Source organism: Protomyctophum bolini, assembly GCF_963924005.1.
Source record: "Protomyctophum bolini genome assembly, chromosome: 10".
Taxonomy (NCBI): Eukaryota; Metazoa; Chordata; class Actinopteri; order Myctophiformes; family Myctophidae; genus Protomyctophum; species Protomyctophum bolini.
This window is the reverse complement of record NC_137871.1, coordinates 14,293,484-14,307,173: the sequence shown is the minus strand read 5'-3', so window position 1 is coordinate 14,307,173 and position 13,690 is coordinate 14,293,484. Positions and strand designations below refer to the sequence as shown.

General features: G+C 42.4%; 1 protein-coding gene across 4 annotated transcripts in view; it reads right to left on the bottom strand.

The window, feature by feature from the left end:
- The window catches only part of LOC308323147 (kelch-like protein 3), a 28,417-nt gene extending 15,022 nt beyond the window's left edge, over positions 1-13,395 (bottom strand). For 2 of the 4 annotated variants that reach the window (XM_080774788.1, XM_080774790.1), the window contains exons 1-7: positions 13,291-13,395; positions 12,463-12,581; positions 8,631-8,792; positions 7,381-7,487; positions 6,680-6,801; positions 2,039-2,201; positions 1,795-1,904 (exon numbers count right to left, since the gene is read on the bottom strand). In XM_080774788.1, the coding sequence (XP_080630914.1) occupies positions 1,795-1,904; positions 2,039-2,201; positions 6,680-6,801; positions 7,381-7,487; positions 8,631-8,792; positions 12,463-12,482 (684 nt within the window). In that variant the 5' untranslated portion in view covers positions 12,483-12,581; positions 13,291-13,395. Of the gene's footprint in view, positions 1-1,794; positions 1,905-2,038; positions 2,202-6,679; positions 6,802-7,380; positions 7,488-8,630; positions 8,793-11,684; positions 12,276-12,462; positions 12,582-13,290 lie in introns of those variants that run through there. The other 2 variants (XM_080774789.1, XM_080774791.1) reach the window with 2 other exon arrangements.
- Positions 13,396-13,690: the final 295 nt, after the last annotated feature.

The following is a 13,690-nucleotide window of genomic DNA, read 5'->3' as shown; positions in this document are numbered from 1 at the left end:
CACGCTTGTTAACAGCACAGTACTGTGACAAAGAGCACGTTACATGGATTAAAACTAAATAAAATATCACGACTGAAAATGTTTGTATGACCAAGTCCTAATGTGCGATTTGTGAAACTGTGAAAGGAGCCGCCCTACACTGATTCCTAAACAATTAACACAATATGTTTTAGACCTAGAGTAGTTCAGGAGGAACAAATTGTGTGGCCCTGGTTTTTCCCTAATGGGACTTATCGAGGGTAGCTACTGGGACGTAAGTCGGGACTTGATCACCCCGGCTGGGTCACCTGAGTGAGGGGTATGATGTTGAGAGACCCGAAACCCCGATGACCTTGGGATACATCACTGAGGATACGTCCCAGGTGCATCCATTTATGTATGTATTTTGTTATAGTTATAGTAGCCTAATATTGTTCCTGCTGCTCTACACACTGCCAACTAACAGGTGAAGAAATCACAGATCGAGGCTTTAACCTTTGCTATAATGTGAAATATCAGAGACTATTTAAGATTTTATAGAAGACACAATTTTGCCTGTCTTGTCTTCTTACCGTTTTAAACCTGTTCAGCACTTTGGTCGACCAAGTCGTTGACTTCTGAACATATTATTGCTCTAATCTCTAATCTTATTGAACACATACTATCTACAAGCGAGAGCTTGTGCAACATGCTTCCATACATGCCGACTTTTACGGAATCCAAATGACTGAACTCAGTCGTGGGCCCGTGGCGACTGAGAACTTTAATCCATGAGGTTTTCAGAGGTTACACGAACACAAAAAGCCTCAGGGGGCTCATTTTCCATTGTGCTCAATTGTACTCAATAAGTAATACATATACAATACATATTGGAAGAAAGCTCAGTAGCCTCATAATAAGGTAATAAAGGTATATACAGAGAAAGGACGGGTGGAGGCAGATGCCACGGTGTTCAAAGAGTTAAACCATGTTTAATTCAGACAGAAAAAATACGTTATTTTAGACCTTGGTACAGTCACATTCATTCCTGGGACGTTCCCTGTACAAATAGTTTCAAAGTGACAATAATAACGCCAGTGCACATTCCAAACCCATGGACTTCCCTTCAGTTTCAACTTAAGGATACCAAATGGATATAAAATTTTCTATGGAAATATTTTTAACATTCTATTTCAGTGGTTCTCAAAGCAGTGTCCAGGGAGGGGGTTCCAAATGGACCCTTACACTGGTCTGTAACTGTGCGAGTGTACAAATGGAACCAAAAGGTTCGGCTCCATTTGTACAACTCTGAAAGTCATGGCTGTCTTTGAAATTCAAACGTTTGAGAACGACTGTCCCATTTCATTTAGACACACCGTCCATCCATCGATCTGCCTAAGCCCGTTTTATACTTCAGTGAGAATAGCTGAGGCTTGAGCCTGCCATCACCGCCACCTTGACAGATGTTGCTATAGTATGCAGTGACTTCATGTTGACCAGTGAACGCAGCAGACAAGATGTGTCACTGGCACTGCTTGGAATGAGCTTCTTGCCAGTGTCAGGAAATCTGACGGCATGAGTGGGGGTGAAGACTCAAAACTCATGACAGCTTACAATCTGTCTCAACTCAACATGCATGGCCACCCACCCACACCCAATGTATCTCATATCTTTTGGAAAGGCAAAAACCTTTTCGTTTGAAAAAAAAAGCTTGATAAATCAATTCGACTTCAATCAGGCTAGTGACCAGGGCACCAGCCAGCTCCTATACTAGGTATGCGCGCGCTCATGTGTGTGTGTGTGTGTGTGTGTGTGTGTGTGTGCATTTATACCTACCTTCTCCTCAGTGGAGACTGTCAGTTTGTCACTGGAGATGAGGCTGCAGACATGCAGAAGAGACAGACCAAGAAACTCCTCTCCCTGTACAACCTCCACAAAATGCTGCTCTGTAGACACGCAGACAAACAATTAACATACACAAATACATGCATGATAAGGGCTACTTCGACATTTTCCTGACAAACTCTGCATAATTGCCAACAGTGCGCACACACACACACACACACACAAAGTCACTGACCAGCATATGAATGAGCCTGGTTGAGAAGCTGTGTACAGGCGTGCAAGTCGGCGAAGTCCCTGATGCCGAGACAGTTCGTGGGGTGGAGCTGAGACTGGAGGAACTCGCAGCACACCTGACGGACATCCATCAGCTGGAGAAGGCTGGCTGCTGGCAGCAGGACCTAGCAAACATTTCAGTCCAAAGTAAGCATGACTTTATTATAATATGATGTTAATCAATTTGGCCAAGCACCAGGCAAAGCCATGAACTCATCTGACCTGACCAATACTTTATCTATTAATCCAGTATCCTGGTCACTGATCTACTACCAGCAGGTCGGCCGAGCCAGGGAGTCAATCAGAAGCTTGCACAGCTTGTAGATCTAATATTTTTGGTGCTCGACACTGGCGCAGGCATAACCCTGCCAATGCCGCTGCCAGCGGCTATTTCAGTCTAGACTGAGTTTACCACAAACCAGTCAGCCCTTCAATCATCAGTCCATCAATAGTCAGACAGTCAATATTACGGTAGTCAACCAGTCAGTGTACTACTGTTGATGGTGCAGTGCTGCCATTTGATACAGGCTACTTAACTAGGTCAGTGAGAGACAGAAGAGGCTCTGCTGTGAAAAGCCCTGTATTCTCTCACATGCAGAGCTCGTTCTCTCTCACACAGTCTTACCTTGTGTTTTTCCTTCTCTCATACACTGAGCCGCTCTCTTCTTTAACTAACACACAGCTTTATCGCTTTCACTCACTCCATGTTACAGTAAGTGTGTGAGTGAGTGTGTGTCTGACATTTTCTGTGCACAACTGCCCTGGGGCCTTTTTTCCTAACAGAGCATGAACATGTCTGGGACTCAGCTGTGACATGCGTTTTCCCCTTCAAAATAGCAGCTCTACAAGCTCACGATGCATTATGATCGGCTATTTTCCTCCATCCATCTTCTACCACTTATCTGGAATCAGGTCGCAGGGGTAACAACAACTGGGACTCTGCTTTCAGCACACACACACACACACACACACACACACACACAGTACACACTTGAATTATTTTATTTGGATCTGCACAAGAGGCGCAATACTATAGACCCTGATCAGAATTAGGTTACATTATATGGTCCAACCAGATATAACTGCTGCACATGCTTAACACATAGAGGGAAAAAAAGAAAAACAAAGATAGCACATTGATGACACACTATTACTTCATCCTGTCTATTACTACTACTAGACAGGATGTTTGTTTTGGGTTTTTTAAGCCACCTAGGGATAAATGAAACAACGCCTTCTCCAGATAGACCGCCCGGTGCCCACACACACGCACGCACACACACGCTCGCGATGGCTGATTCTTCGCTTGCGAAGATCATAGGAGGAGTTTAGAGTTAGGAGTCCTTTAGCTTTGCTTTGCAGCAGGCACGTTCATGTTGGTATAATCTGATCCTTGATTCGCAGATTCTCGGGCAACTGGTGCACTTGAAGTCTTGATCCTGATGCGGCTGCGGTAGAGGTCTGGGTGGGTTCGTCACCCTTTCGGCGAGCACGTTTGTGCATTGCAGCCGTCTGCCTGATGTTGCCGAGCTTCACAGCAGCTACATTTACAGCAGAGCGCCAAGAGTTTTTGTCAGCGGCAGTGGACTCCCACGTTTTCGCTTGTAAGCCTGCTACCGTAAGTTGGTATTTGAACTGGTCTTTGAAACGTTTACGAGGTCCGCTTCTGTCCCGCTTCCCCTGACACAGCTCACTGTAAAGGACTGCTTTTGGCAGCCTGGTGTCCTCCATGCATGCGACATGCCCAGTCCAGCACAGCAGTGTGGCTTCTATGCTGGGTAACTGAGCTCTCTCCAGGACTTCAATGTTGGTAATGTGGTCCTGACCGTCCTGCCATCTGATGTTTAGGATCGAACGCAGGCAACGTTGATGGAAGCACTCAAGCAGCCTCAGCCTCAAGCAGCCCTGTAGAGGACCCATGATTCTGAGCCATACAGTAGCGTACTGAGTACAACGGCCCTGTAAACATGATTCTGAGCCATACAGTAGCGCACTGAGTACAACGGCCCTGTAAACATGATTCTGAGCCATACAGTAGCGCACTGAGTACAACGGCCCTGTAAACATGATTCTGAGCCATACAGTAGCGCACTGAGTACAACGGCCCTGTAAACATGATTCTGAGCCATACAGTAGCGCACTGAGTACAACGGCCCTGTAAACATGATTCTGAGCCATACAGTAGCGCACTGAGTACAACGGCCCTGTAAACATGATTCTGAGCCATACAGTAGCGCACTGAGTACAACGGCCCTGTAAACATGATTCTGAGCCATACAGTAGCGCACTGAGTACAACGGCCCTGTAAACATGAATGTTGGTGGTCAGACGCAGTGAGTGGTTGTCCCACACCCGTTTGCGGAGCCTACCAAATGCACAGTTTGCTTTTGAGTCTATTGTCAATGTCTTTTGTGATTGAAGCATCGTTTGAAATGACACTGCCCACACAGTAATTACCACCTTGCTGGCAAGATGGCTGCGTCTGCATATGGTCAATAGAACAGCTCTAGGATAAGCCCTGATGGTATCAATGTGATTGAAGAACGATAACAAAAACATATAAGAGTTCTAGGATCACCTCCAATGGTATCTCTGCAATACACAAGATTGAAGAACGATCACAAGACACTAGAAATGTACTGTACTGGTGCTACCACTGTGATTGAAGAATGATCAACACAGAGAAGTGTTGTGGCTGTGGGCTCCACAGCAGCCACCAGGCGTCCGTCAGTGTCGCATCAACGCAGGGAATGTTCCCTTCTTAATCAATGCCAACGGTTGCGTTTGGACGGCGTCACCCATTCGCCCCAGTACATTTTTTGACGCCGTCCAAACGTAAAGTGATGCAACGCACTCAGTGGAGCCCAGGACTTAGGCAGATAAACAACTGGACTCAAAAGAAATTGTGAGGCGCTGCATTAGAATTGGTTTCTTGCATATGGTTGGCATTTGCAAACATACAAGCACATACACAAGCAGTCAAGACGTGATTGAAAGAAATATAGCTAACCCCCCCCCCCCCCCCCCCAACAAATCAAGCAAGCCCACTGTTAACAGTGAGAGGATTTCCTGTTTCTCTCCATGCACACTTCCTGCACTAATAATGACAGGAAGTATCCTGCCTGCTGCCCTGGACACTGGCTAGAGCCATTTGTCCACAAATAGTTTCATGCCACCCAAATCCATAACAACCTGACCCTGTGCATTCACTGTGGGCTACAGATCCCCGAGGCACTGTTCTTATGTCCCTCGCGGGCACGTTTGGTGCATTATCCCATTTTGACCTGAGATCAGATTCTAAAAATTCTCCTACAACTTGACAGGTTTCTGAAAAAGCTATGTTTCGATTTTTCAAAAATAGCAGACCTACAAGCTCGTAGCGCGCCACTCGGTGGCACGCTATGAGCTTGTAGATCTGCTATTTATAATTTATTTATTTATAATTTATTAATAGCTAAAGCATAACATATTGCTAACACCAAAAGTTAACCTACCAAAATAAATTAAGCTTTGCCAGCTGAAAAAGATCAGGATAACACATTCAATGAGGCTGTGGCAGTGGGTGGTCTAGTGTAGTGGTTTAGAACAGTGGTTCTCTGCATTTTCTGGATCAGGGCCCACTTGAGAATCTTGAAAGTTTTCACAGCCCACGTGCTGTGTTAAGGGGTCAGATGGGTGGGCCACGTGCATGTTTATTTTAATGATCAATCAAGCGATTGTGTTCTGGTTTAGATCATGGAACTAATTAAAATAGTATATGTTAAGTTCCCATTTATCTGTATCAGAATGAAAACTCGTTCTTTTCAAGACTTTAAGAAAATAATCACCATGATTTTTTTACATAACGTTCTCATTTAGAATTTAAAAAATCATTAAAATTATAAATGTTAAGTGTTTTGCACAGGTTAGAACATGGATGTTCTATAGCCATGACACTATCATAGTGAGCTAACATTTTTATCAACCAGTCTGGTCTACAGACAAAAAAGGCCATAGAAACGTGTGACCAGTCAATGCAGTCATATTCTGTAATGTTAGAGATCGAATATTATAAGATTAACCGGATAAGAGCATTTATTTGTATACATTATATTGGCAGAACTCTCTTTGCATGTATATGTGCTAAAAGAGTTGATTTAGACCAGTTTCTTTCTTCAGTGTAAATGGAGAGAGACATTTTTATTTCTAGTTCCCACTCACAAGAGTGATAGATAAAGATGCAAGACAATATTTAGTTATATCATGTAGCTACACAACCCAATTTGATATCCAATAGCAGTTCAACACCACTAAAAGAAAGTGCAACTTATAGTGCATACAGAACTTGCTCCAAGTCAGTCTGCACTGTACATTCTACTGAAATTCCCTTTCAGGTTGAGAGAGAGGAGAGGACAGGAAGCGCTTCAGAAAGAGAAAGACCACAACCACAGTAGGATATGGGAACTTAAGAAAGCCCTGCTTGGAGGGTTTGACAATTAGCAGCTGTAATTACATAACAGCAAACATTAAAAGTACTATTCAAAGCTGTGCGCTGATAAGTGTTTCGGAAGCCATGAATCAACAAGAATTGTCCCGTCTCCACTCTCCCGACACTTGAACTGACCTGTACGTTGTGCTCCGTGACCTCTATCTCAGCTGTATAGATGTAGTCCACCAGTGTCCTCAGCGTTCCACCGTCCACCTCTCTGATCTCCACTTGTTGGGCTTTACTTTCACTCATATCACCTATGGAACGTAGTGCATGCACGCACAACACACACACACACACACACACACACACACACATCTCCGTTTACTACAGTAGATTATCAAAAAATTAGTTTATTCTTGATGAAATCTAACCGTGCACATTCTGCACAACGTACAGTACATATATACTTTGTACTTTTATCACATCAATGACAAATTAAAAGACACAACATAAGAACACACGACAGATCTTGAAGACACACACACACAGACCAGACAAGAAAATGATAAACCACTGTGTAACAACTACAAATGTTACATATCAATTTCATGCCAGACCGTGTCCATCTTTGAAAGCCCGATTTATTTATGCACTTATTTATTTACTTAGTTAGTGGCATGCCAACGATAGCAGGGATGCAAGCTCACAACGCACGATTCTCAGCACCAAGTCAGGCATAACATTGTGATGTCATGCCGTCACGGATCATGTCAGATGATTCATCCGACACTATTCCCCTTGAAGAGACATCCTGTATGTGATGTGTAGTGTAGTGTAGTGTAGTGTAGTGTAGTGTAGTGTAGTGTAGTGGCCTGCCGGCAAAGTAACTGTACCTGTAAACATGGCACAGAAGTAGGGACTACAGGAGGCTAGGACCACCCGGTGAGCTGGCACCTCCACACTGCCTGCTACCAACTGGACATCACATAAAAGGTTTTTACTGCAAGGAGAAAGGGAGAGAGAGAGAGGGGGAAGGGAGGAGGAAAGAACAAAAAACAGTAACAGTGAGAACAATGGAGAAGAGAAAGAATCAAAATGGATATAGAAGAGAGCTGGAAAAGAAGAAAAGGAGAAGAAAAATGGATGGAGGAAGAATGAATGAGACAGTATAAAGGCCCCATTTACACTGCAGTCAAATCCAGCCAAATCCGTTGTTTATTTGGGTGTGGCTCAAGTCGCATTCGTAAAAGAATCGGATTCCATGTGACTTGTTTGGGTTTAGACTTTAGACTTACCGTATTTAAACAAATCAGATTCCAATCTGGATGGGGCACAGATGTGATTCAAGCTGGATTTAGCTGCCAGTGTATATGGGGCCTAAGCCTTATTCAGTCAATCAAAATAAACAGGATGACACTAAAAAAACAATAAAAAACATACAATACTATGTGTGGACATCAACATTTTAGGCAACTATGTAAATGCCATTTTACCATGTTTAATCCTAATGCTCTGTTATACTGTAGATCTAGATCTGAATATTTTCACATTTCATATTTATTGTCTCCACCAGCAGAAGGCCTGGGGGAGAGTATGTTTTGCACGTGTGTCCGTCCGTGATATTATTCCTTCAGATTCTGTCCAAACATCCCGCAAATTGTTACACAGTATCTCTATAGTCATGTGCTCAATATTTCATATTCCATCCCAATTGGCTAACATTGGCTTTCAAAGTTTGCAGGATTGGCCCGTTTTGAACAAAGAGCCTCAAATCATGAACGCAGCATGCAAGTGAAATCTCTCACGCACCTATTAGGCTGAGGAATACATTCCACCCTTTTCACAGTGGCCTGTTATAGCGCCACCAGCAGGTGGATTTTTGCAAAACACATTTTCGGAACAAAATGTCTCAAATCATACAATTGCCGGCGTAAGAAGAAATGCCACCCTTTTCACATTGGCCTATTATAGCGCCACCAGGAGACCACAACCTCACCTGGCCTGATTGATAAATGCCAAAAGTTACTTTGAGATGACCATGGTAAAGGTTGAGAAATGAGGGACAATATATTTCTCAAATTCTATACTTGTAGGGACCATTGCCCCTCACTAGTACAAAAGTATGCATGCACAACACACACACCTCCTCAGGTCATTCATGAGCTGAAATGCCTTTCTGGTGTGTGTCTGGTTGAAAGTGTACATCCCTCCTTCCACAGCATCCTCCTCTGAATCCCCAGTAGTGGAGTTTGGCCGCGGTGACCCTGCAGTGGCCATGCGGCTGGTCAGACAGGACAGGCAGTGTCTAGATCATTGGGGGAAAGAATGAGCTTAGAATTTGAATAGCATACAAATCATTGCTACCCTTGCACTAATTAAATTAAAGCAACATTGTCTGAAATATATTTTGTGTAATCCATACAATCTCGTTTGCAGCGGAACAAAACTAAAATATTGTGAAAATAAATTATTGATTATTCTACAAAGACATTCTAAAATAACTTAGACAAAAAAATATTGGTACCTTTAGGAAATTTTAAGAAATAATTGTAATCCGTTTTGTGCCATTGGGTGTATCACATTGCAGAGAGTGTTGGCAATTAGAAATAGGTAATAATAACCAAGCATGGTCAAACACAAACCAGCTCAGGGGCCTTGTGGTTTAGTGTCCATCATGAGAATGGAGGTGCGTTAGGATATAGCACACCGACAAAACTAACTAATAGTAATACGCGAGTGCGCTCCTGGTGCGCAAGAGGAAAATTGGCCCAGAAATCTTCAAGCTCAAGATACAACATTTTCTAAATCTGCTGTCTAACACAAAAAACTGGATTGGAAAAACAACATTCCTTCTAGGAGAATGTTCTTTGAACGAATAGAGGATAGGTGAGCACTACAGTCATCTGGGCACCTCAATATAAAATGATTTTGTCTAACATGTTTAGCAGCGACTGAAAGTGTGAGGTCCGCCAGGGTGACAGCAGACTGCTGGGCGAGTGCTGGCGCTTTGGCATGGGGGGGGGGTCAGGTCAACATATGTAATTAATTCTGTACTGGCCATTATGGAGCGTGTCTTGAGTGTACAGGGTTTGATGAGGTCAGATCAGCATATGGAATGTCAGAACAGGAAGGACGGTTGAGGAAGGATCAAGATATGGAATGTCAGAACAGGTCAGCTCCATATATGGAGATCTTCCCCACCCGTCCTCAAACCTGACCTCAGAACCTCAAACTCTTAGATTCTATGGGTTTGAGGTCAGATGTATAGTTGCTGGCCGGGTCCGTATATGCAGATATGGACGGTCTCCATGATGTCACGACTCATATATGGAGGCGTGATTTCACGAGGCGTGACCATATATATGGTAGTCTAGGAAAATTGGCCTCAGATCCTGTGCAGCAGGGGCGTGGCCCAGTGCGTTGCGTTTCAAATGAAATGCGAATCAAAAGACAGGGGCGGGTTCCACATGGAGTGGGCGCTACATCTAAATAAGACGGAAGGGAAACAATTGCTCCTTGAGCGGTGGTGGCCTACTACAATTCAATTTGGAATTGGATTCCCTTCGGACTATTTTCATGGTATGCACAGTGCTTCAGACCGGAAAGGGGAGTGTCCGCTCAAATTCTGAGCGCAATGTACTTCCCTCACAGGGATACGTTCCTTTTTTCCCAGAAGTTCCTTTTTTCTCACCCGCCTAGTGGCGAAAAATAAAACTTCTGGGAACTCAGATTATATATATGGAGACTTGATGTCACAAGGTGTGACCATACATGGAGACGTGGGTGACTAACTAACTAACTAACTAACTAACGGAGGGATGGACCGACGGACGGGAGATGCAGGTTTTCATAGTAAATGCGACCAATGGATACAATATTATTGTTTATGTGCCCAAATTACTGGATATACATTATACAATTTTTTTAGCGATTGTAGAAATATTAGAACTTACTGTAATTGTCGAATGTTTAGGAATGTTCTAATCATGTATACTTTACTGACATTTTTTTAAAACTTTTTTTAACACTGAGGTGCCCTCCTATCCTGTTACCCTTTGAAAATATGAAACAAAATCAATGAGAGATTTTCAAATCGGACCAAATCTGTGTTCATAGAATACAAAACAAAGCTTTCGAGGGCATACTGTGAAACCTAGAGGAGACTCAGGTATGTTTTAGGGTTGCTCTGCTGACTTAGGGCTTATTCTCGTATGTGCCTTACCTCTTTATCCCTAAACTTTGTATTTTGAAAAACATTTTAAAATACTTCAAATAGCTGCTCTACATCGACACGTTGTGAGGTACTAGTAGATCGGCTATTTGAACTATTTAAAAATGATATTCAAACTAGAAAAATTCAGGGATAAGGCACGAAAATAGGTACCTCTGTGCAGGGCACAGTGAAATCATAAGTCTTCAATCAAAACATAGAGTAAAGGTTTGATTGAATACTGTATTAGTCAGAATGTGTGTCAGAACAGTGTAGTCAGTGATGTAAATAGGTTTTCAATGTAATGAGTCCCGGGATGGTCTTTTACAGTAGATGAGTCCCAGGGACATTTTATGAGTCCCACTTCAATTTTTACAATTTTTTATATGGTTATAATGTGGTTATATTTATGTAGAAAACAGAAGAAGAAATGATTATTATAACTAAAGCTAGCAAAATAAACTAGAATAAAAAACAATACAGTAGTACAGTACTGCATCCTGTGGATGCAGAGGTCGTTGTTTTATTGCGTCCCTTAACTATAAACTGTGTTTTTGGATGCAAAATGCACCCTATTTTAATCTCTGCATAGTCAGACATTAAGGCAAAAAGGATAATACAACAAAGTCTGGGGGACTAGAGGTCTTGGGTTAACGTAAAAAAGAAAGAAGTGATAAAGAACCTAATATTTATCTCCATAATCATAAATGGCCATTCGAGGAATTTTAAGCATGCTGATGTAAATTGAAATAGGCTAAAGATAAAGAGTAATAATTTCCATGACAACTGAGATGTACAACAATCTGAGAGTAATACAGGGGAAGCATGGGAGACTGGCTAGATTAATGATAAATAATAACAAGCAATGGTTAAAAATGTCCCTGTGCCTGAAGAGTTTTAGTGTAAGTGGCTGCAAAATACATAATCCAGATCAGAACGTTATGAGTGGGTGTAAGTAACTTTGATAAGTCAAATGACATGACAAACCTTGCCTTGGGAGCCTGGACATGTCAACTTCGTCAGGATTTTAAATTTGTGAACTCAGAGAAAACGTCGCAGTTCTCAGAAAAATATGCCTCTAGACTAATAACTCTCCTTCTCATAGTATGTATGTGCATGTGCATATGCTTCAGCTTCATGAGTACAACGCCTCTCTCCTCACTCTTCGGGGTGGGAAGGATGCTGTCACCACCGGTCATCGACAGCCACCTGCCATCAGTCATAAATCCTGATCTGATTCACGTTATTGTCGAACATAACTGTCCTGTGTGAGACACTATCGGTTGGTAATAGTGGTTGTTCAGTTTCATTTTATATCAGTCTTGGGATTTGTTGTAACGAGCTGCTCAACTGGCTAACGTTTGCCCCTTAACGTCGCTAACAGGCTAACTTTACTGTTAACATTCAAGAACACAACTCGTTATCATCACAAAACACTGATCCGATTATAAAGTAGTCTGCCCTGACAATGAACCAAACACGTTTCGAGAGTCTGAGAGCTCTATCTCTCACGCAAGCTACGTGTATGATTAGCTCGCCTAGTTTTAGCAACTTACAGTTAGCTAATAGCCAACAATGCTAACGTTAGGCTAGTGGTAGTGGGTTCCATCGGTGGGCTCCAGTTTTAGCTGATTGCTTGGTCCAACAGTAAAGTCATGATCCGACCGCTGTAGTAGCAGCATGAATCACACATGGACGTGGAATCACAGGCTGTAGTAATCTAGTAGTGTAACGTAATCCCTGCCGCTGTTTATCAAGAACTCACCCCAACGATACACTCTCCATGTCCACACACAGAATGGTGGTGATGCATCCAGCCTGGTCGGTTTCTGCTGGTGTTGTCTAACTACCTTCTATTCTACTACACGGATCTCTTGTGCGCTACTGCCCTCCACAGAAAGAAAAAAAGAAAAAAGTTACAAATCGTCTTGGATACATTGACATCGAGGAGTTTGTCTATTTTGACCCACATTCTTCACAAAGTAATCATAATTAAGAGTAATTACTATTTGCTGCAATGCAGTTTATTTTGCTATATATATTCAGATTAATATAAAAAATAAATACCGGATTTTGAGTGAAATCCGGTAATGTAACACGGTAATTCTGGGGATCGAGAGACATTAACGTAACGTTAATTTAACGTTAGATGACCAGTATGCCAGAGTCGTATAGTAAATCTGTGTCCTACATATTTTGAAGAAAACCTTGAGACGTGACATTCAGTAAATGCCGCGGACAATTAAGACCAACGGCGTACGGACATGTTGATGACCCCTGATAACCCAAACATATCTATCTGGTCCAGGACTAGCTCTGGTCCATAGCCTTCAGTAGAAAGCTAGAGCTAGTCCAGGACCATATCCGAGCTTTAATGACTTTATTAGGTATTAGAGCTATGGACCAGAGCTAAGCCAACACTATAAAGAATGTATTAACCCGGTGAGTTATTTGATCACAGCGCCCGAGGTATGAGGAGATAATGTTAAAACTTCAGTCACATCTGGCACCCGACCGGTGAGTTGTAGGCAGACACCCACGATATAACCCGAAATCCTGCGGTTGATTTTAAGGACTTCACTTTTCAACCTACCATTATACAATTGGTCCTTACTAATGTACATGATAAAAATGCCAAATCCCCCTCTGTCGGCAGTTCAGGGACATCAATGGAGAAATCGAAGCCAATAGAAACTGCATGATTTATATATTCCTGAAAAAGTTGCAATTAGATAATGGAACGCATAGTTCTCACAATAAAAATCTAAATATATATAAATCTGCCTAAATAATGGGGGTGCTGGTAACACTTTTGTACTAATTGATGTTCAGTCCCCGGCATTAATGTCAAAATTGTGGTTGAGTTAAGTAAAATGGCCGATGAATGGGGATCAACTGTTGAATACTCCCACCTGGTGGTTAACTGTGATCTTTAATAGTAAGCTACATCTTGATAAGTAAAATCAGGTCATGATTATTGCAACACAGGGCTA